At 42.8% G+C, this 20098-nt stretch overlaps 1 protein-coding gene across 3 annotated transcripts in view; it reads left to right on the forward strand.

Moving 5' to 3' along the window:
* The first annotated feature begins 2893 nt into the window (after positions 1 to 2893).
* POC5 (POC5 centriolar protein) overlaps positions 2894 to 20098 on the forward strand; it is a 44488-nt gene continuing 27283 nt past the window's right edge. Inside the window, exons 1-5 of one of the 3 annotated variants that reach the window (XM_056112557.1) lie at positions 2913 to 3021; positions 6922 to 7011; positions 12128 to 12275; positions 15978 to 16064; positions 17575 to 17774. In XM_056112557.1, the coding sequence (XP_055968532.1) occupies positions 6934 to 7011; positions 12128 to 12275; positions 15978 to 16064; positions 17575 to 17774 (513 nt within the window). In that variant the 5' untranslated portion in view covers positions 2913 to 3021; positions 6922 to 6933. Of the gene's footprint in view, positions 3022 to 6921; positions 7012 to 12127; positions 12276 to 15977; positions 16065 to 17574; positions 17775 to 20098 lie in introns of all 3 variants that reach the window. The other 2 variants (XM_056112558.1, XM_056112559.1) reach the window with 2 other exon arrangements.

Raw genomic sequence — 20098 nt, forward strand, 5'->3', positions numbered from 1 at the left:
CTTTATCAAGTGAGTGATGGGCAAATACTTTCTCCCACTATGTGGAGTGTCTTTTTGATTCTGGTCCTCATTTATTCTGCAGTGCAGAAGCTTCTCAGTTTGATGTATTCCTAAGTGTTTATATTTGCTTTCATTTGCTTGACGAACAGTGTTGCGTTCTTTTTTCTTTTCTTTTCCTTTTTTATTTTTTTAAGTAAAACAGATTTTATTTAGAGGTTTTTGAAGGATGTGGGGGGGGGAGGGAATAAAAGAGAGAGTACCACACTCAGCAGAGAAATCAGCCTTCTCCAAGGGCGGAGAGCTAACACACACACACACACACACACACACACACACCAACATTAGATAGGAAAGTACAAATCTCAAGAGGGGATGTAGTCAGCCTCATTGGTCACGTGGACACAAGCTGCACAAGCTGCACATGGGCTCAGGCAGCATATGCACCTGAAAGTTCTTTGTTTTTTAAATTGGGGGGAAGGGGGGGTTGGGACACACCTAATGATGCTCAGGTGTTACTCCTGGTGGTGTTCGAGGGACCATATGGAATGTGAGCAATTGATCCCAGGTTGGTTGCATACAAAGCAAATGCCCTACCAACTATACAATCACTTAGGTCTCTAGTGTTGAATTCTTGCCCCATACCGTTAGCTTTAAAGTCATGGAGTGTTTGGTCTATGTTCTACTTTCAGCACGCATCTCGCATCCTGAGCAAGTTCTCCAAACATCCTTTACTGGTGTTCCCTTCTCTATCTGAGCTGCCTTTTCCCCCAGCATGTGAGGCCGTCTTCCAAGCTCTGGAGCAGGCCTCCTGGTATTTATCTCTACTATTCTTGGGTGTTTGACTCCCATTCTGTTACTTTATATTCCCCAGATGAGTCCAGTCTTTCTATGTTGGTCCCACTCTTTCTGGCTCATTTCACTTAGCATGATACTTTCCATGTAGAACCACTTGTATGTAAATTTCATGACGTTGTCTTTTTAACAGCTGCGTAGTACTCCATTGTGTAGATGTACAAAAGTTTCTTTAACCAGTCATCTGTTCTCGGGCACTTGGATTTTTTCCCAGATTCTGGCTATTGTGAATAGTGCAGCAATGAAAATAGAAGTGCAGTGTCATTTCGACTATACTTTTTTGCCTCTCCGGGATATATTCCCAGGAGTGGTATTGCTGGGCCAAATGGGAGCTCATTTTCTAATTTTTTGAGAATCGTTCATACTGTTTTCCAAAAGGGCTAAAACAGTCGGCATTCCCACCAGCAGTGAAGGAGCATTCCCAAATTTCTTGCCACATCCACGCCAACAACGGTTGCTTTTGTTCTTTTGGATGTGGGCCAGTCTCTGTGGTGTGAGATGATATCTCATTGTTGTTTTGATCTTCATCTCCCTGATGGTTATTGATGTAGAGCATTTTCTCATGTGTCTTTTATCCATTTGGATTTCTTCTTTGAGAAAGTTTCTGTTCATTTCATCGCCCCATTTTTTTTGATGGGATAGGATGTTTTCTTCTAGTGAAGTTCAACCAGTACTTTGTATATCCTTGATATCAACCCCTTGTCTGATGGGTATTGGATGAACATGATGACCGCTCAAAACCTCTATTGCAAACTACAGCACCCTAAAGGAAAGAGTGAGCAAAAGGGAATGCCCTGCCACAGAGGCAGGGTGGGGTGAGGGGTATGGGATGTGGGGTTGGGAGGGCTACTAGAATCATTGGTGGTGGAAAATGGGCACTGGTGGAGGGATGGGTACTTAATCATTGTATAACTGAAACCCAAGCAGGAAAGTTTGTAAGTCTACAACTGTACCTCATGGTGTTTCACTAATAAAAAATAAAAATAAATTTAAAGATATAGATATATGGAAAAAATAAAGTCATGGAGTGTTCTCCTTGTGTTTTCCTCTAGAGCTTATGGCTTCCAGTCTAATCCCAAGGATTCTAATTTATTGACATTTGACATTTGTGCTTGATAACATCACAGATCAGCACAACAGATACAATATTGATGATTATGATAATAATCTTTGTATGTGATAGATACAAAGTGAGCATATGCGATTGAGAAACAATGCCAGACACTTCATTATTGCAGAGTTTTGGCAAACGTTTAAGTTTTTTAAAAAGAATAACTGTATAATTTGAAAGACTAGTTTTTCTTTTATGTTTGTCTCAGAAATTTTAGATACAAAGGAGTATTATAGAAATAAATCAATAACTGATTTATTTTCCCTACAGCACTCCTGTATGGTAGCATTCTCCAGAGTATTGGTGAGAAGGTGAAAATGTCATCATATAATTATGATCTGATTCTAAGATCAAGTTTCTCTGTGCCATAAGAGCCCAATTTGCAATCTGGAAACATCTGACGCTATTTAGTAAAACCTAAACTAGCCCTTTCCATGCACTTCAAGAGCACAGAACCCAGAATCACTGGAGGTTACTAAAAATTCGGATTCCCTAACTCTGCCCAAGAAACAGGGATTCAGCAGAGGGGATTCAGAAATCTGTACTTTAAAAAAAAAAAAACCTCCAAGTGATTCTATTGCAACGGACCTTCGGACACAAATGGTTCTTATGCACGACGACCCCAAGTCTAAACTTTGCCGAAAGAGAACAGAGCCCTAGCTAACTTCAGTCCCGCTCATTGAAACGCAAAACAAATCTGAACTTGGAGCTGCTAGCTCTTGGCGCCTCAGTCACGAGATTAAACAGAGCATGCGCGGTCCAGGAGTCCAGCCCGAGGGGCGGGGCTCCTTGAGGCTCCGCCCCTGGGGGCGGGGACTTCCTAATTAGAACCTAATTCCGGCCTTTCCCTTTGTTGGTCGAGAGCGCCGGCCCTCGGACCAATCAGAAGGCAGATTGCTGGGGCTCGGGGCCAATGCTCGGGGCGGTCCTTAATTTCTCTCTGCAGTTTGAAACTGTCAGCTTGCTGCTAAGGAAGCCGCAGCTCTGGCTGTTGTCCCCTCGGCGTCACGGCTAAGAGAAGCGGAGAGCGTAGTCCTGGTTTGCGGGGAGCCTGGACGGTAGGCAGGAGCGTCCTGTCGGACGCAGTGCCCGGGCCGGGGTGGCCAGTCCCCGTGTCCACCGGCTTGGGGGTGTCTTTCCCGCAGACCCGGGCCGTGCAACCCTGCAGCGGACCTGACCCGGCTAGTTTCCCTTCCCCAGTTGTCCCGGATGGGAGGACGGTGTACAGCGGTTATTGCCGCAGGTTCTGGTCATTTGAAGTGTAAGGGAGCTGGGGGGAGTCCAAGGGTCTAACGGTTTGTTGTTCTAAAAGTAAGACTTCGGTGAAGTTGGGAGGTGATGAGAGAGGACCTGTAGGTCTCTGCTCAGGCACAACTGCTTCCCCCACCCCCCACCCCCAACCCCCGCCTCTGCTTCTTGGCCGCGCTGTGGGAGGCTGAGGGCTCCAGCGTCCCTTTCCCGGCCTGCAGCTAGGACGGGCAAAGAACGCAGGGCCCGTCTACCCTGATGCCAGCTCACTTGTGCCATCACTATTGCTCCGACTCCAGGGGGAGGCTTGAATTTCCAAACTCCTCTTTCCCTGCCAGCCAGGTATCCACCAAGAAGTGATTTGCTCCCTCTGGCAATAGCGGGAGTGGGGGGAGGAGAGGTGGGGGAGGGGAACCATTTGTCTTGAGCTGAAGTACATCTCCCTGCCATTAAAGCAAGCCACGTTCTCCTGTTTCTGAACTAGAGAGAGTGAGAAAAAAAAAATTCCACTGCAGGTAGTTCTAAGCTGTCGTACCTTGTTGGTATCAGAGCAGAACAGATGGAAGATTTAGAAAATATTTATATTTCCAAAAAATACAATGATTGTTCTTTATCCCAAAGTACAATAATTGCATCAGAAACTCGCTTTGAGGTGTGTGGATAATTTTCCCAGCCCATTTGTTTTACTTGGTAGCACCACCACACGCTACTCTTCCCAACTGTGCCCTCTTCTGACACGTCCTAAAAAAGGAAGACTTGAATGAAAACAGAAATGGACCAAGTTGCCCTGGGGTGAATTTGAAGTCCCCGAAGGAGTTGTCCCTTCCCAATGAGGCCTGTGTTTATTTTATCCCCCACTAAGTGGCTTAACTGAAGATAGTCTGAAATATAGTGTACGTACAATGTGCTACACAGTCTTGCTAAGTAAAGTTGAAATATGCTTTCCACAGTTTAGCTCCAGTATTCATTCATAAAACTCACCTTTCCCTACCCCCTTCCACTTCAGTTTTCTCATCTTTTTCAACCCACCATGATTAACACCTGTTCCCCTTCCCATTGAAGTTTTCAAGCAAACATTGCAGGCAGTTTCCTGATCCTTAGATTCTGAGCATTTTAATTGAATACGTATCTTTCTTTGGCATCTGACTACTCCATTCTTGGAGTACAGACATGAAGTTTCAGTCATGTGCCCATTCTGCTATCCTGACTTCCTTTTCTTTGCTGACTCTTCTCTTCCCCGTTAAATGGTCACTGTCACTGTCCTCCCATTGTTCATTGATTTGCTCGAGCGGGCCCAGTAACGTCTCCATTGGAGACTTTGTTGTTACTGTGTTTGGCATATCAAATACATCACGGGTAGCTTGCCAGGCTCTTCCCTGCGTGCGAGATACTCTCGGTAGCTTGCCCAGCTCTCCGAGAGGGGCAGAGGAATCGAACTGGGTGGGCCATGTTGGCTGCGTGCAAGGCAAACGCCCTACAGCTGTGCTATCGCTCCAGCCCTGTTAAATGGTAGTGGTGCTAATTTTAACTTTCTCACTACCAAAGTCCTCAGTTTTGTTGGTGTTATATCCCCTTCTTAGTATTGGAAGCTAAGGGTCTCTTCCTAGAAACATGATCAGGTGTACTAAGATAACACCTACTGTTTTGGGGGTGTGTCCTTCACCGTAAGAGCTCTTTCTCACATACCAGTTTATGGGTGATGTGATCCTCTTCCCCCTTTTTAGTTCTCGTAACACTGATGCTTCCTCAAACTGCATCTCCAATCTGTACCTCCAGCGCAGAGCTTCCACATTGCTTAGCTTCAGGAAGTATCACGTACAGTGACAATATTGTGAGTGGCAGTTGGAGGTGTATGCTGCATAACAGTTGTGACCTAAGACCACACACTGCAGCTTTGCTGCTACAGCTTTTTTTGTCCTTCCTCCCATCTTGCTCATATTCCTCTAGTCTCCACCTTGCTGAGTGGCACTGATGCATCTGTTTACCCAAGCTAGAACTCAGAAGACCATCCAGGCTCCTCCCTTTACCCAGTTGTTGACCCTGGTCTCTTATTTCCCTCTGCCTTAACAGACTCATCTCATGGTCATAGCCTCTGGCCACTTCCATTGCTGCTTCCTACCTCTGGAATCCCCTGTATCTTTTGGGTAGTGCCCAGAGGGACGTTTCCTTTAGACCAGTGCAGTCTGTTCTCAGCTGAATCCTACCTCCCCCAGTTTGTCGTTCTGTTATTGTTGTTTTGGACTACCTCCAGCAGTGCTCAGAGTTTACCCCTGGCTCTGTACTCAGGGATCACTTCTGGTGTTGCTGAGAGCATTTGTTTGGTGGCCGGTGGCCGGATATTGAGTCTGGGCCCACCACACGCAGAGCAAGCACCATACATCATGCTAGCTCACTGTCCTTCCCTATCTAGCTTAAAAGCTGCTGGAGGATCTTTCTAAGAAAGAGCCCTAATTGTGTCATCACTTATTTAAAATATTACTTTGCAAACTTTACAATTTTGCAGTAAAGATCAAACTTTTTGACATGATGCAATCATGATCTTCCATGAGCTGGCTTCTCCATGAGCCTGTTTCATCCTCAGCCTTGCTTCCGTTTGCTTCAGCCTTAAAAATTAATTGCTTTTTCTGACCTATATGTCCAGCCTCTCGATCTTTTCTTTATGCTGTTTTGCTGCCTTGCGTATATGTATATCTTTTAGCATCACATCTCAACTCCTGGGTCACATTCACTGTTTGAAACTTTCTCTGGGTGCCCCATTTTAGCCCCACAGTTGCCCCCCCTGAAAAATGGTTACTCCCATCCCTCTGCTTTCAACTTCTGTTGTTTTAAAATCTTAGATTTTTTTCCATCCGTGAGTTTTATATATGTCTCAGCCACTCCACTGATGACTGTTAAAGCCCTTGAGTGTGAAGGTTTTTTCATTTTTTATTCCTCACCACTGACCAATGTATTACATATAACCAGGGTTCCAATCATTAGAATAGTCACTATTTGCTTTTCAAGTAATTTGTTACTATATGTACTTTTGCTATTATTATTATTATTATTATTATCATAGAAGCCACATCCCTCTGTACTCAGGGTTTACTCCTGGCTCTGCCCAAGGATCAATCCTGGCAGGGCTCGGGGCACTGTATGGGGTACTGGGGGGGATTGAACCGGGGTCAGCTGCTTACAAAGCAAGTGCCTTAACCTCCATACAATCACTCTGACCTCTACTTTTGTTATTTTTATTTTACTTTTCCATAAAGATTTTCACCAAGTTTTCTCTGCATGTACTAGCCTCTGTTCTACAGAGGCTTGCTTTTCTTAACATAATATTCCCAAAGGTAAGTTTTTCAAGCATGTGTGCTAATTGGTAATTCCCTTGTGGTTCAGAATCTTACAGACCTCCCAGCTGTCACAGCTTGTTCACAAGTCAGTGTCACTGGATATTATTCTTGCCGAGCACCACTGTAGATTTGTCTGAGGATCTTCCATTTTCTCACTAACCTTTCATGTACCTTTCTCATCACCTTGGTGCGTTATAAGAATTAGAATCTATTTTTGCTGGCCCCAAAGATTTTGTCTATGGATGAGCCAGATGTTGAAAGATTTCTGCATATCACACAAAAATTATTTCAGACTAGGATGTCACTGCACTTAATATCTAGAACAACATTCATGTGCATATGAAGGGTGGGAAACTAAAGTTAGCTTCTGTTTCGTAGCATTTGCACAAAATGTCATCAGATGAGGAGAAATGCTCATTTCCAGTTATGCAAAGCAGTTCTGACAGTTCCGTCTCTTCAGATCTTCAGGTAGGCTAAGTCTAAATTTGCTACTTTTTTTATCTTAAACCTGTGATAAGATGAGGCAAAAACTAGGAATACAGTTTTCATTTGCTCATGTCGTTTCCAAAAGAGTTGTTTAAAGTATAATATCAAACTTTGGGGATTATTTCACAAACTTTGAATACCTTTCCTTGCTTTAACCTTTCAGAAAACAGTCAGCTCTTGAAATAGTCTTTGTACAAAGTCTTTCAACAACAGGATGCCTCAAGAAACATTTAATCCCTTAAATTGTTCTCTGTTGTACGTCTCATGAATGCTGCTTTCGCCTTTAATGCAAATTGAGGCAATATCAAGCCATCCAAAGTTCTGGGCCCTCACTTCCATAGTGCTCTATTCTAGGTCCTGTTTCCACTGCGTGGTGTATTCTTCTGCCCCAAACCTGAACAGTGATTACTAAGATGTGATTTTGGGTAGGACAAACTTTGACTTTTAATTTATATTTCATCAAAAATAGAGACTTAGCATTCCAGAGTAGATCTTAAATGGGGGAATACTAACATGGTATCTCTTTTCCTTTTTTTAAATCCTCTCTGAGATTGAGTCTCAGCCAGCTGAGCCAGCAGTTTAATGCTGGAGCCCAGGGCTGCCACTTGGCCCTGTAGAGCTAAAGATGACTGGGGCCACACCCAGTGGTGCACAAGGGCTTTCAGGGCTGCATCTGGCCATGGTCATGGCACCAGGTAGTGTCAGGGATCAAACCAGCGTCAGCCATATGCAAGGCAAGCACCTTAACCTCTGTCCTGTCTCTCCAGGCCAAGCATGATTTATCTTAAGTTTTATAGTTCTGTCACCCACAAAGAGGAAATCTAGACCTGACATTGATTTCTAAGTCAGGCGGATTATTATCAGCACAAATAGATGTTGTGCTGTAGGGGGAAAAAAATTATATTTGATATCTTCATTTTTTTATATGTTTATTTCCTCTCTAATTTTTTTTATTTTATTTTTTACAAAGCTGTTTATGGTTGGGTTTTGGTCGTACAATGTTCCAATATCCATCCCTTCACCCGTGTCATTTCCCAGCATCAATGTCCCCAGTTTCCCTCTCACCCTTCCAAGACACACCCCCGCCTCCCTGCTGTGGCAGGCACATCTCTCTTTCTCCTTCTCTCTCATTTTACGCATTATGGTTTGCAATACAGATGCTGAAAGGTTGTCATGTATATCTCTTTACCTACTTACAACACTCAGTTCTTGTCCGGAGTGATCTCCATCTAATGTTGTCATAATAGACCCTCCTCTTCTTTAAGTAATTTCCAATCATTGACCAGTCCTCCTGACCCATTTTCCCTGACCTTGGATATTAGTTTCATACTGGGGTTTTTTTTTCTTTTTTATTTTTTTTTCTTTCATATCTGTCTGATCCTCTCCTTCTGACTCTTTTATTCAGCATGATACTCTCCAGGTCCATCCATTTATAGGCAAGTTTCATGACCTCATTTTTCCTAACAGCTATGTAGTAAGGAAACTATTTTTTGAAATATATTCTTTTCATTGAAGTACAGATGATAAATTGGGAAGGTATTGGAAAAGGGTCTGTTTGTCTAGGATAAAAGCCTCCTGGAGTTGTGACATAGATTTCCACTTTTGCCTTCGCTTCAGATGGTGCCGTATCTCCCCACATGCTTTTGTTAGGTGATGCTGCTCTTTTGGTATTCTTCATCTCAGCTTTGCCCAATTTCCTTTTGAAGAGAATTATGATGAACTCATTTTTACTAAAGTGTAAATGCCTGTGGACTGGAATGATGTGCAGGGTTTATGGTGCTACCCATTCATGCAGCCAGCCACCACAGACGGAGCAACACCAACTGTGACTCACAGTTTCTTTGTGTATATGTGTGTCTGTGTGTGCGCGCGAGTGCACCTTGTAAAGTCTCAGATTGTCCTTTTGTCAGGAAACCTAGCTTTGAAACAAAAGAATAAGTCAGTAGAATTTACGAAAAGGAAAGGAAAGGAAAGAAACTTTTAGGCATGCCAGAAATTATTTTGTATTATTGATTACCCAACTGAGATGCTTTTCATTAGCAGTTCTGAACTTCTGGCATCACTGGTTCTCAAAGCCCACCCTTAAAATAAGTTAAAATTTATATGCACCGAAATACTATTATGCCAACTTCCCACCCCCTTTGAGTCATGATTGAGGGAATTTTGAAATACTCGTTTGAATCTATTGGCGAGTTAAACCTAGGGGCTTCCATCTCCCATCCTTCCTATAGGCAGGGTGGTATTTAGAGCTGACCAGTATTGAGTTGGCAGGATCTTATCTTTGCTGCTCCAGAAAAGAGACTCTAAAAAAATTAGCTGACGTGTGTGTGTGTGTGTGTGTGTGTGTGTGTATTAGCGTGTGTGTATTAACCAATATTTGCATGCTTGTGCTCTGTAGCAAAATACCATAAATGTAGAGGCTTAAAGCATCAGAAAATAATTATTTTACATTCTGGATGCTGTTACTACCAAATCCAGGTCTAATTGGGTTGTTTTCATACTTGTTTTTGTTTTGCAGCCACACCCAACTATGTTGAAGGCCTGGCTCTTTAGAGCTCAGGGATTTTTCTCTTTTAGGGAGTGTCAGTTACATGAGTGCTTCATCAGACTGCTACAAATGCCAGGAGACAGGAACTTCTAGAACTCCTTGTCACAATTATCGTCCTCTGGGCAAAACTCCAAGCAGAGATCAGCCAGTCTTTAGAACCTCACCTGGCAGATTCACCAGGAGTGCCTGGTGTGTGAGGGAGACCATATGGGGTGCCAGCATCGAACTGGGTGCATGTAAGGCAAGTGCCCTACCCACTGTATGATCTCTCCAGCCCTGCCAGATTAGTTTGTGGTGAGGTCTCCCTTTCTGGCTATGAGATGCTGCCTTCTTACATGGGCTTTCCTGGGGCAAGAGAAGGCTGGGGGAAAGAGTGCCCTCCATCTTGGGACACTACTCCTCTCTGCTCCTACCTGACCCTGTGACTTCACTTAACCTTCCTGTTTTTCCTTAGGGATCCCATCTCCAAATTGTACTAACACTGGGGGTTAGGATTTCAGCATATGGCTGTTGGGGGAATTTATAAGCTGTTGTTTTGAATGTTTGAATGCTTTAACAAGAACCAAATTAATGGAGGGGGGGATGCAGGGATGCAGTAAGTGAAAGACTTATAAAGACTTATAGTTTGATTCTCTCTCATAAAACCTGAACTATATAGTCCTGATATCAGGTTAGGACCAGGCTCTTCTCAAAAGAAGTTCCTGTCCCACACGGCAAAAAGAAGGATTTTTTTTAAAGAATTAAAAAAAAATTAAACAATTTTAAAATTGTGGCCTGTTAAAATTGAATATATATAATACATCTGTGAATTCATTTTTCTTTTATTATGGATTTATTTTAAAAGTTAAGTATCAAAGAAAGAAGGGCCAACAGTATAGCTCAGTAGGTAGAGCACAGGTTTCAACTGGGCAAGACATGGGGTTTAATCCCTAAATCACATTGGAGTGGGGATGGGATGTCAGATTTTAAAGAAATAATTGAATAAATTTTTAAGCAAAGACATTTGAATCAAACATTATGTATTCCCTGAAATACCTTCGTAAAGCATTTCCTAGTGAAATCCTTGAGTACTGACTGCTGATACCATTCATTTCACAAGGGAGCGCTGACTTCATATCTTTCTTATCACATTTGTTTCTGCAAGAAATAGACAGTATTGATTTCAGTAAGCTCACTGTCATGACTGGAACTTTGTTGTGACATGAATGTCCTTATTCTTCTTGGCCTGCCTTTTCAAATCTCGTTTTGCTTTGCTGTGTACTGTGATGTTGCCACTGGGCAGAAAAATGCATTTGTGTTCCTTTTTGATGTCCATATTCTTTCCCAAAGATTCTTCTCTTTGCATGCTGATGTATGAAAAGAAACTCAGAGTTATTGTGGGGTTCATAGGGGTAGAGCATGGCCATAGCCAAAATGACTTTACTACCAGGCTTCTTTGTTGTGGTGGAGCCTTTGAAGCAGTATTTTTTTATTTTCTTTTATTTTTAAAAGCTGTTCACAATAATTTGTTACATTTAATATTCCAACACCAATCCCACCACCATTATACCTACCCACCACCATATTTAGAATGTTTTCGGTCCAACCCTCAAACCCTGCCCCCAAAGCGGACCTAAATAATTTATTTTGTAAAGATTGTCATGAATAATCTGCCAAGAATGATCAAAAAAAGTTTTCCTCGGGGAAAGTGTGTGAAGATTGTTGTTTCTCACCCTGGAGCCAGTAAGCCCTTGTATGAGAGATTACCAACATATAAAATGTTGCACAGCTGCATTAGACGTAAATTTCAAGAAAGGAGAAGTGGGGTACGGCCAGCTGCTCTCTCCCACCTGTATGTAGGCAGTCACCTGTCAAGGGAAGATACTTCCTGTTGGAGCTGTTGGTCGGCTTCTGGGAACTAACTACATCACTTCAGTGTCATTGTCATCACCTTTCTTAAGGCCTTGCCAAAGAAATCTGGCACAAAGGCACTGTCACTGGAAGGAAAAAGGTGAGGTAGACTTGGATTTTTGTGGTCTTTAAGAATTTTACTTACAGGTCTGGGGAGAAAGCTCAGGGCTCAAGGAGCACGACCACTAGTTGAATTCCTGGTAGTATATGCTCATTTTCACCCTGCAGCACTGCTGGGGTGACCCTGATGATCTCCAGCACCATAACAGCCAAGCATTGAATCACTTGGCTTAGTTTATCAGGAACAATAGGAGGTGACCCCTCCAAACCCCTAAGCCCTGCTTGGGAGGCCCACACACCCAAGTGAATCTTACTGCCTACAGTAGAATCACTTGGCTTGGTTTGTCAGGAACATTCGGAGGTGAGCCCCAAGCCCCAAAACCCTGCTTAGGTATCTCACTTCCCTCAGAGAATCTTACTGTCTCAGTAGGTGAATGCTCATGAATGAAATACAGGAGCTGGAAGTATTCTTTTCCACATCAGAATATTGTTACGAAAACTGGAGCAGAGAACATCTCTGACTGTGCCTTTATTGTTCTTTTGCCTGAGTGTCCATATTGACAAGATTTTAATGCATTATTGATTATTGACCTTTCCTAGGAAGAATATGAAGAGTTGCTTCGCTACGCTATAGTGACTCAAAATATTGAATCAAATGCTTCACATCAAGTACCATCTTATGCTAAGGGAGATGCAATGCCGGACGTTCGAATTCCTATCCTAATCGATGACGTTCTTCATAATCAAGGTGATGTATATCTCCCAATCTGTCTTAATTTGTTGCCAAGTTTATTTTTTGTATCATCAGCTATTTTTACTGAGGTGTCTTGGTTGGCAGCCATTTCCATGTGATGATTTTATACTTGCAGTGCTACTGCACCAGGTCCACCTCTAGAGTGTCAGTGACCACCACAGTCCCCAGGTCCCTTCTCTTTTCCCTCACATGAGCTCTCTGCAGCCTCAGTCCACTGTTTTCTCTGCAGTGTCTCAGGCTGCTCACCACTGGGGATTATCTGTCTCCTTGCTTTGTTTCTTTATATGTCACTTATAAGCAAGATCATCTTGTCTATGTCTGTTTCCTTCTGATGCACTTCACTTAGGTCAGCACCCCTTAGCCCCATCCAAGTTACAGCAACTACAAGATTTCATTCTTTGTGATAATTCGATAAGATTTCATTATACACATTACAATTTTTTTCATGCATATTGAGTTTATTCATGATAACATGATGATGAAATGCTTTTCCGGTGACTCTCTTTAATCAGTGCTGTGTCTGGGGTAATAGACACAGTCTTACACAGTCTTACATAGGCCCGCACTCTACAACTAAGCTGGACCCTAGGTCCTTGAAGGAACATTTTACATCTCAATATGAAATTCTTGGTTCTAGTGTTTGACACCTAGATTTTTGTTTATCTGACCTTTATTTTTATAAAATTAATGAAGCAAAACTCTAGTAATTTACCTTTCTTAGAGTATGTTACATCTCCTTACTTGTTCTAATGCTCGTATGCCAGGATGGTCTTGGAAATTAAATACTTAATTATACTTGGTTGACAGGAATTCCCAGAACCTGTTAGGTTTATGAGCCATCATATTTATGTTTTCTCACCAATATTTATATGGGGAATGAAAATATTAGGAAAATCACCACAAAAATGGGCCCATTTTTGAACTATGTCAAGTGACAGATGAAAGCCCATACAAACCAGATTATATGATGATAGATAAGTGAAAGATGAAGAAAGGGAAATAAAACTCCTTGTATCTGCCCTTACCTAATTCTGTAAATTACACAGTCCCAGGGCTGGAGCAATAAGGTGTTTGCCTTGCACAAGGCCAACCCAGGTTCCATTCTTCCGCCCCTCTCAGAGAGCCGGGCAAGCTACTGAGAGTATTCCGCCTGCGCGGCAAAGCCTGGCAATCTACTTGTGACATATTTGATATGCCAAAAACATTAACAGCAAATCTCACAATTTGTTGTGAGATGTTACTGGTGCCCGCTCGAGCAAAACTGATGAGCAACGGAGGATAGTGCTGCAGTGCTACACAGTCCCAAACAGCTCACTCTAAGTGTTCTGTAAAGGATGCAAAAAAAACCCTGAAACAGCGCTGGTAGTAGAGAGAATTACCTGTCGGCTTCTGTGTTACTTTCCCATTTGATTTGATGTGCTCCTATGGGAATTTCAGTATTAAGGAATTAGGAAGTGACACATTGTCCAGGGACTTCAGGATCTATGGACTGGGCCAATGAGTTGACATGGTAGTAAATATGGGAGGTGGGTGTGGCTATAGGGGCTTCTGGAAATATGAGTGGTGGCAGGAGGCTGCCACCCCAACTCCAAGAAGACAGCAGAGTTCTCAGCTAGGCTTCCTGAAATGATTTGCAGTTTGGCATCTCTCTGCAGAGAATATTAGTGAAGTGGTGGAGTTGAGCCCTTGGCGTGACTGCAGTGGAGGTTTGTGGCTGCGGCTGCTGGGCTCTGGTAGGACTGGGACTCAGTGCGCCTGCCACCTTTCCCTCCAGTTTTCATTGCTCTCCTCCTTCACCCAGTTGTATTGGATCAACATATAGGGCCACTGAAACATACAGTATTTTCTTCCTGAATTTTCTTGATGTTCAGGAGATAAGACATATTTCTTCCTTCTACATCAGTGATCTTGACCATGTTCAGGTGACATAGGATTCCTTAGATGTTCTTGCCAAGCAAACCAGAAGTGCTTTGTACACCTCTGTCGGTATAAACAGGAGCATGCTAGCCTCTGGCGCCTCTACCCAACCAGCTACCAAAAGCTTGTTTCCTTTTTCACTGGAAACAATAATACTGCACCACCACTCCCAGTAACACACTGGAGTCCTCTCTTTGCCCCAACTCTGCAGTCTTCTTGAGGTAATCATTTAGGATCTAAGAATTCTGCTGTTTTCTTCCTCTCACATGTAAGATGGTATTTATTTCAGTTTTGTCTTTCCCCAAAAGGAATTGAGATCTAAACTTGCCTCATATTTGGGTATCCTGGGTCCCACATAGACTTGGTTGGAGTTGGCTGTGCAGAGCTTATCATCATAGCTTTTATTATAATTTTTAAAAAATTTTATATTAGGAACCACTGTATCACTGTCATTCTGTTGTTCATAGATTTCCTTGAGCAGGCACCAGTAATGTCTCCTTTGTCCTAGCCCTGAGATTTTAGAAAGTGCCACATTCAAGGCTCTTTCAGGGTCAGGGGAATGAGACCCATCATTGTTACTGGGTTTTGGCATATCGAATATGCCATGGGGACTTTGCCAGACTCTGCCATTCAGGCAGGATACTCTCAGTAGCCTGCCGGGTTCTCCAAGAGTAAGAGCTAGATAATAAGAGGTCACACGGTCGTGCGCTTCCGGGAACTGGGTTTTATAGTCTCTGGGTCTTGGCCGTTGATGGGATAGCATGGTGCTGGGGGCAGTTGGTGGGTGTAATGCCTATCTACTGGAAGATGGGTGATCTGGGTGGAAGAGGCCCAGTCCTGATCCGAGCAGGCTTGGAGATCTCAGTCCCGCATGCCTGGGTTCCTCTGCTGGTTCCTTCATGCGTGAGGCTCATCCGAACGTGTAGAGAGTGGTCTTAAGCATGGCTGTGTCTGGTTCCAGAGGTCTTCAGCTGCTGGGGTTCTGCTCCGCACCATGCTTTACAATATTGATAACGGCAGAGTTTAATACAAAAAAAAAAATTCCAACACTGCACCCACCAAATGTTCCCTGTGCCCTTCCCCTCCATCCAGCCCCCGCAGCCCCCCTACAGTGATGCGATTCCAATTAAAGACCAATTCTCAGTTTCTGTTGCCTTTGAGTATTTTTTTTTCCTATATTACTTCTTATAGTACACAGGGAGATATCAGTCTGTGTCTGTCCCTCTCTTAACTAACTTTACTCAGCAGCGTCTTCATAACTCTTTTGTGTTGTTGCTGTTTGGTAGAAGTAGGATGCATTGAAGTGGGCAAAGACTCTTATAGAAGCCTCTGATATATCCATTCGTGTGAAGTTTTCCTTATATATTAGCTAAGGAGCCCGAGGTTAAAGGTATCTCTGGGGAGAACCAGTCTCTCAGACTGTTAATAATTTAATTTGACTGAAACTTGTAGATACAACAGGTTCTAGAAATATCCAATGTAGCAAGCTAGGCTAGATTTTTTTTTTAAGTTTCTAATGTCATCTGTCTACTTTTCTTGAGAGTGAATTAAATTTTTTTCTCTGATTTACCTTTCCTTTATAGTGGGTGGGTCAAATTGAGCTTATAATGATATTTTTAATCTTTTCTAGTCTCACATTCTTTTCTAGTGATCTCGTTTTCCCTGCATGTTGTAGTGTGCTTGTTCTAAAATACTGTGTCCTGATCTTCTTAAATTTAGTCTGTATAGTTAGGAATTTTATTAGTCATTTGTTTCAATGATTTAAAAACTCTGTTTCAGCAGGAAGTGCCCCTGCAGTAAGAGAACCAAGATCTGAAGTTGGAAAAGGATGTGATTTAAATACCTCAATTCTTTCAAAGACAGATGGTATGACTTTTCATAACATGTTTTTATTATTAAATAACATCTTGTGGTTTCACGAGTATTTATTCATTCATCAGGAGAAATAATTTTTAGGAGTCATTATTTATGGGCAGGATTTTTAAATGCTGTTGTTAATTTATTAAGTAATATTATTAAAAATAACTTCCTAAGATTCCTAAATATTTAACTTGTTAGATTGTCTAAGGTAAAGGCAAAGGCCCTCCCGTTGTTCATCGATTTGCTCAAGCGGGCCCAGTAATATCTCCATTGGAGACTTTGTTGTTACTGTGTCTGGCATATCGAATACGTCACGGGGAGCTTGCCAGGCTCTGCCGTGCGGGCGAGATACTCTTGGTAGCTTGCCGGGCTCTCTGAGAGGGGCGGAGGAATCGAACTCGGGTCGGCCATGTTGGCTGCGTGCAAGGCAAATGCCCTACCGCTGTGCTATCGCTCCAGCCCTCCAGTTAGATTGTCTATCAAATTTAAATATTTAAATTTAAATATTTAATTTAAATATTGGTTTATTATCTAAGCATTGAAGAGCCTTTCAGTCTCATATTAGAACCCCCAAAGAAAATGAGATGCATGAGAAATGGACATAAATAATGTGTGATTCCAGTACACATGTCACTGTCACTGTCACTGTCCTCCCGTTGTTCATCGATTTGCTCGAGCAGGCCCAGTAATGTCTCCATTTTTTTGAGACTTGTTACTGTGTTTGGCATATTGAATACATCGTTGGTAGCTTGCCAGGCTTTGCTGCGCAGGCAAGATACTCTTGGTAGCTTTCTGGGCTCTCTGAGAGGGGTGGAGGAATCGAACCCAGCTTGGCCAGGCTGTCTGCGTGCAAGGCAAACACCCTACTGTTGTGCTATTGCTCCAGCCCAGTACACATGTATGATAAAATATTTTTATTTTGTTTCTTTTATTTTTATTCATTTATTTATTTTTGGTTTCTGGATCAAACCAAATGGTGCTCAGAGATTACTCTTCGCTTTGTGCTCAGGTATCATTCCTGGTGGGTCTCTGGGGATCTCTGGATGCCAGAGTTCAAACCCAGGTCGAATACTGCAAGCAAGACAAATGCTCTGCATGCTGTACTATCACTCCAGCCCCTATTTGCTTTTAAATAATGACAACCAGTTCTCTTTTGTAGCCCTTAGTTTCCTCATCAGCAAAATTGGAGCATATTTAGTAAATATTAATACTATGGAGTAGCCATACTACTTTTACTTCCAGCTAAACCCAGATATTCAGAAAACCCGTCTTCAGACACAAGTTCTTGGGGACAGGGAGGGCCTGTGAAGAAGGCATCACAGCTGCTCAGTCTAAATCAAATATAGGAGTGAAAGGAAAAATTGCTATACTTGGTGCACTGGTGGGCACTGCGCTCTTTCCCTCAGCTAGCTCTTTCCCTGTGGAAGCTAGCCCACACTTAGCCTTCAATACGCCTTCTTAGTAGCTAACTTTTTTTCTGTTTGGCCTGACCACCACCACTTTTCCTTACTTTTAGGGGCATCGCCACTGTCTTCACCAAGGAAACCTTCTCATCCAGTGATGGATTTTTTTAGTTCAAATATTTTAGGTGACTCTTCCTCCCCAGGATCTAATTCTACCCATCCAGATGTCCAGCAAGCCAACAATTTTGTGGTTTCTCCTGAAAGCCTCCAGAAGGTGGAAAACATCCTTGATCTTTGGAGCTCGGGGATTAAGGTATTATGGTTGGTGAATACCATGTTGTATTAGAGTTTTGCTTTTGATGCCACTGTGAATTCTTATTTATTATCTATCTATTTATGTTTGGTTTGGGGGCCACACTCAGCGATGCCCAGGGGTTATTCCTGGCAGGGCTTGGAGGATCATTCAAGACCAGGGACTGAATCTGGGTTGGCAATATGCAAGGCAAACACCCTACCTGCTGTACTATCACTCCCAAGTAATTCTTTTATTAAATCAAAAGATTTCTTAAAATAGTTTCCCCAGAACATCAGTGCAGGAGCTCAGATCTGTATGTCTTGATCTTGATTGTGGAAACCAGGGAAGTTGCTGCTGGTTTAATATGGTTTATGCTCTTCGTATCAATCTAAGTAACTTGTAATCCTGTGCCTCAGCCTCGTCCGGCCTTGGTCTTTTCCCTGTTTAATCTTATAATGGATATTTCTTCAGTCTTTGGAAAAGCAAAGGAGCTTTGTTTTTCAGTGAATGTAATTTGAAATTGTCTTTTAAATGACAATATTTCATACAAAGTAACATCAATATTAAATTTCTGGGGCGAGAGAGTACAGAAGGTACAGAAGCCTGCCTTGCATATAGTCAACCTGGGTTCAATGCCCAGAACCCAATATGGCCACCAGGAGTGATCCCTGAGTGCAGAGCCAGGAGTAAACTCTGATCACTAATAGTTGTGACACAGAAACATTACCCCATCCCCCAAAAATCTTAAATTCCTTATGATAGTGAATATGAATTAAGAAAAGCCAGGACTATCAGCCTGTCACACATTTTCATTAGTGTGATCTGATTTGATATGCCAAAAACAGTAAATACAATGGGTCTCATTCCCCTGACCTTGAAAGAGCCACCAATATGGCAGCGTTAAGAAGGATGAGGAAGGAGAGGCTGATAAAATCTCAAGGTCGAACTACACTGCCAAAACAAAGGACTAAAATGACTGTACTTTCAATGCACATACGCTGGCATCAGATGCTTCCATCAAGGACCTGATGGTACAAGCACGAAAGATCAAGTGTGATATCATTGGTCTGACCAAGACAAGAAGGCATCAACCACATCACACCATTTTTGACACTGGAGAAGAACTGTTCCTCAAAAAATGCAACAAAAGAGGCGTTGGCGATGTCAGTGTCCTTGTCAACATGAACTTGGCCATGAGCATTGATTCATTCGAATGCCTAACAACCCAAATCAGATGATTACACTTGAAGAGATGTGGCTCACTGCCGGCAATTTCTGTCTTTATTGTCTACACACCAACATCCAGTTACGATGAAGGAGAAATTGAGAAGTTCTACATGGAGCTGGAGAAGTTCTATAAAGAAGACCACACCTTCTACAAGATCATTGTCGGTGATTTTAATGCCAAGATAGGACTGAGAAGATCAGCCGAAGAACCCCACATCAGGACCCATGGCCTGGAATGGAATGAACAGGGTGAAAGACTGTCTGAGTTCATCATGTCGACCAAGACCATCCATGGTATCTCACAGTTCCAGAAGGCCGAATCTAAATGTTGGACATGGGAGTCTCCCAGTGGACGGTTCCACAGCAAAATTGACCACATCATATTCAATTGACAGTTTTGCCTGACTGATGTCGCTGTTGTCCCAAAATTCAAAACGGGATCAGACCACTGTCTTCTTTGTGCAAAATTCTACTTCACAGAGTGGGGAGAAAGGGCTGCAAAGTTTAAAAAGAGAACTCCCAGAACAACCACCAACTGGGAGCTCTTTGGCACTATTGCAGCAACATGGGAAGATGCTGTCGTTGACAACATTGACGAAGAATAGAATAAACTGGTTCAGCATCTTCATGATTGTGCGAGGAACACTGAGAGAGAGATAGCCACAAAAAGACGCCTCTCTTCAAAAACTTGAGCTCATTCACCAACATGGCTTGGCGCGAGCCTCAGGCAACCACAAGTAAACATCCGAGCTCGCAAAGCAGTGCAGAGAAGCTATAAAGGAAGACCTGAAAGAGAGAAGAGCAGCAGTGCTGGCCAATGCGGGAGAAGCCAGAAAAAGCATTTGCCAATGCCCACCTGTCCTTCACCAACCACAAGACCAAGATAACATCCTGATGGATGACCCGACGTCCTGATGACTTCTGCTTGGACCTCTTCAATAGCCACGTCCACCTGCCCACATACCAAAGTCCGCAGAATGGATATTTTGTTCCCAATGTTCTCTCTTCCAAAATCTGACACGCCATTTCGTCATAAAGAAGTGAATAGCACTCAGCCCAGACAACCTGAAGAACCTGCCATCAGTACTCATCAATACCCTGGCTCAGCTCTTCAC

Source organism: Sorex fumeus, unplaced genomic scaffold (genome assembly GCF_029834395.1).
Source record: "Sorex fumeus unplaced genomic scaffold, SorFum_2.1 ptg000018l, whole genome shotgun sequence".
Taxonomy (NCBI): Eukaryota; Metazoa; Chordata; class Mammalia; order Eulipotyphla; family Soricidae; genus Sorex; species Sorex fumeus.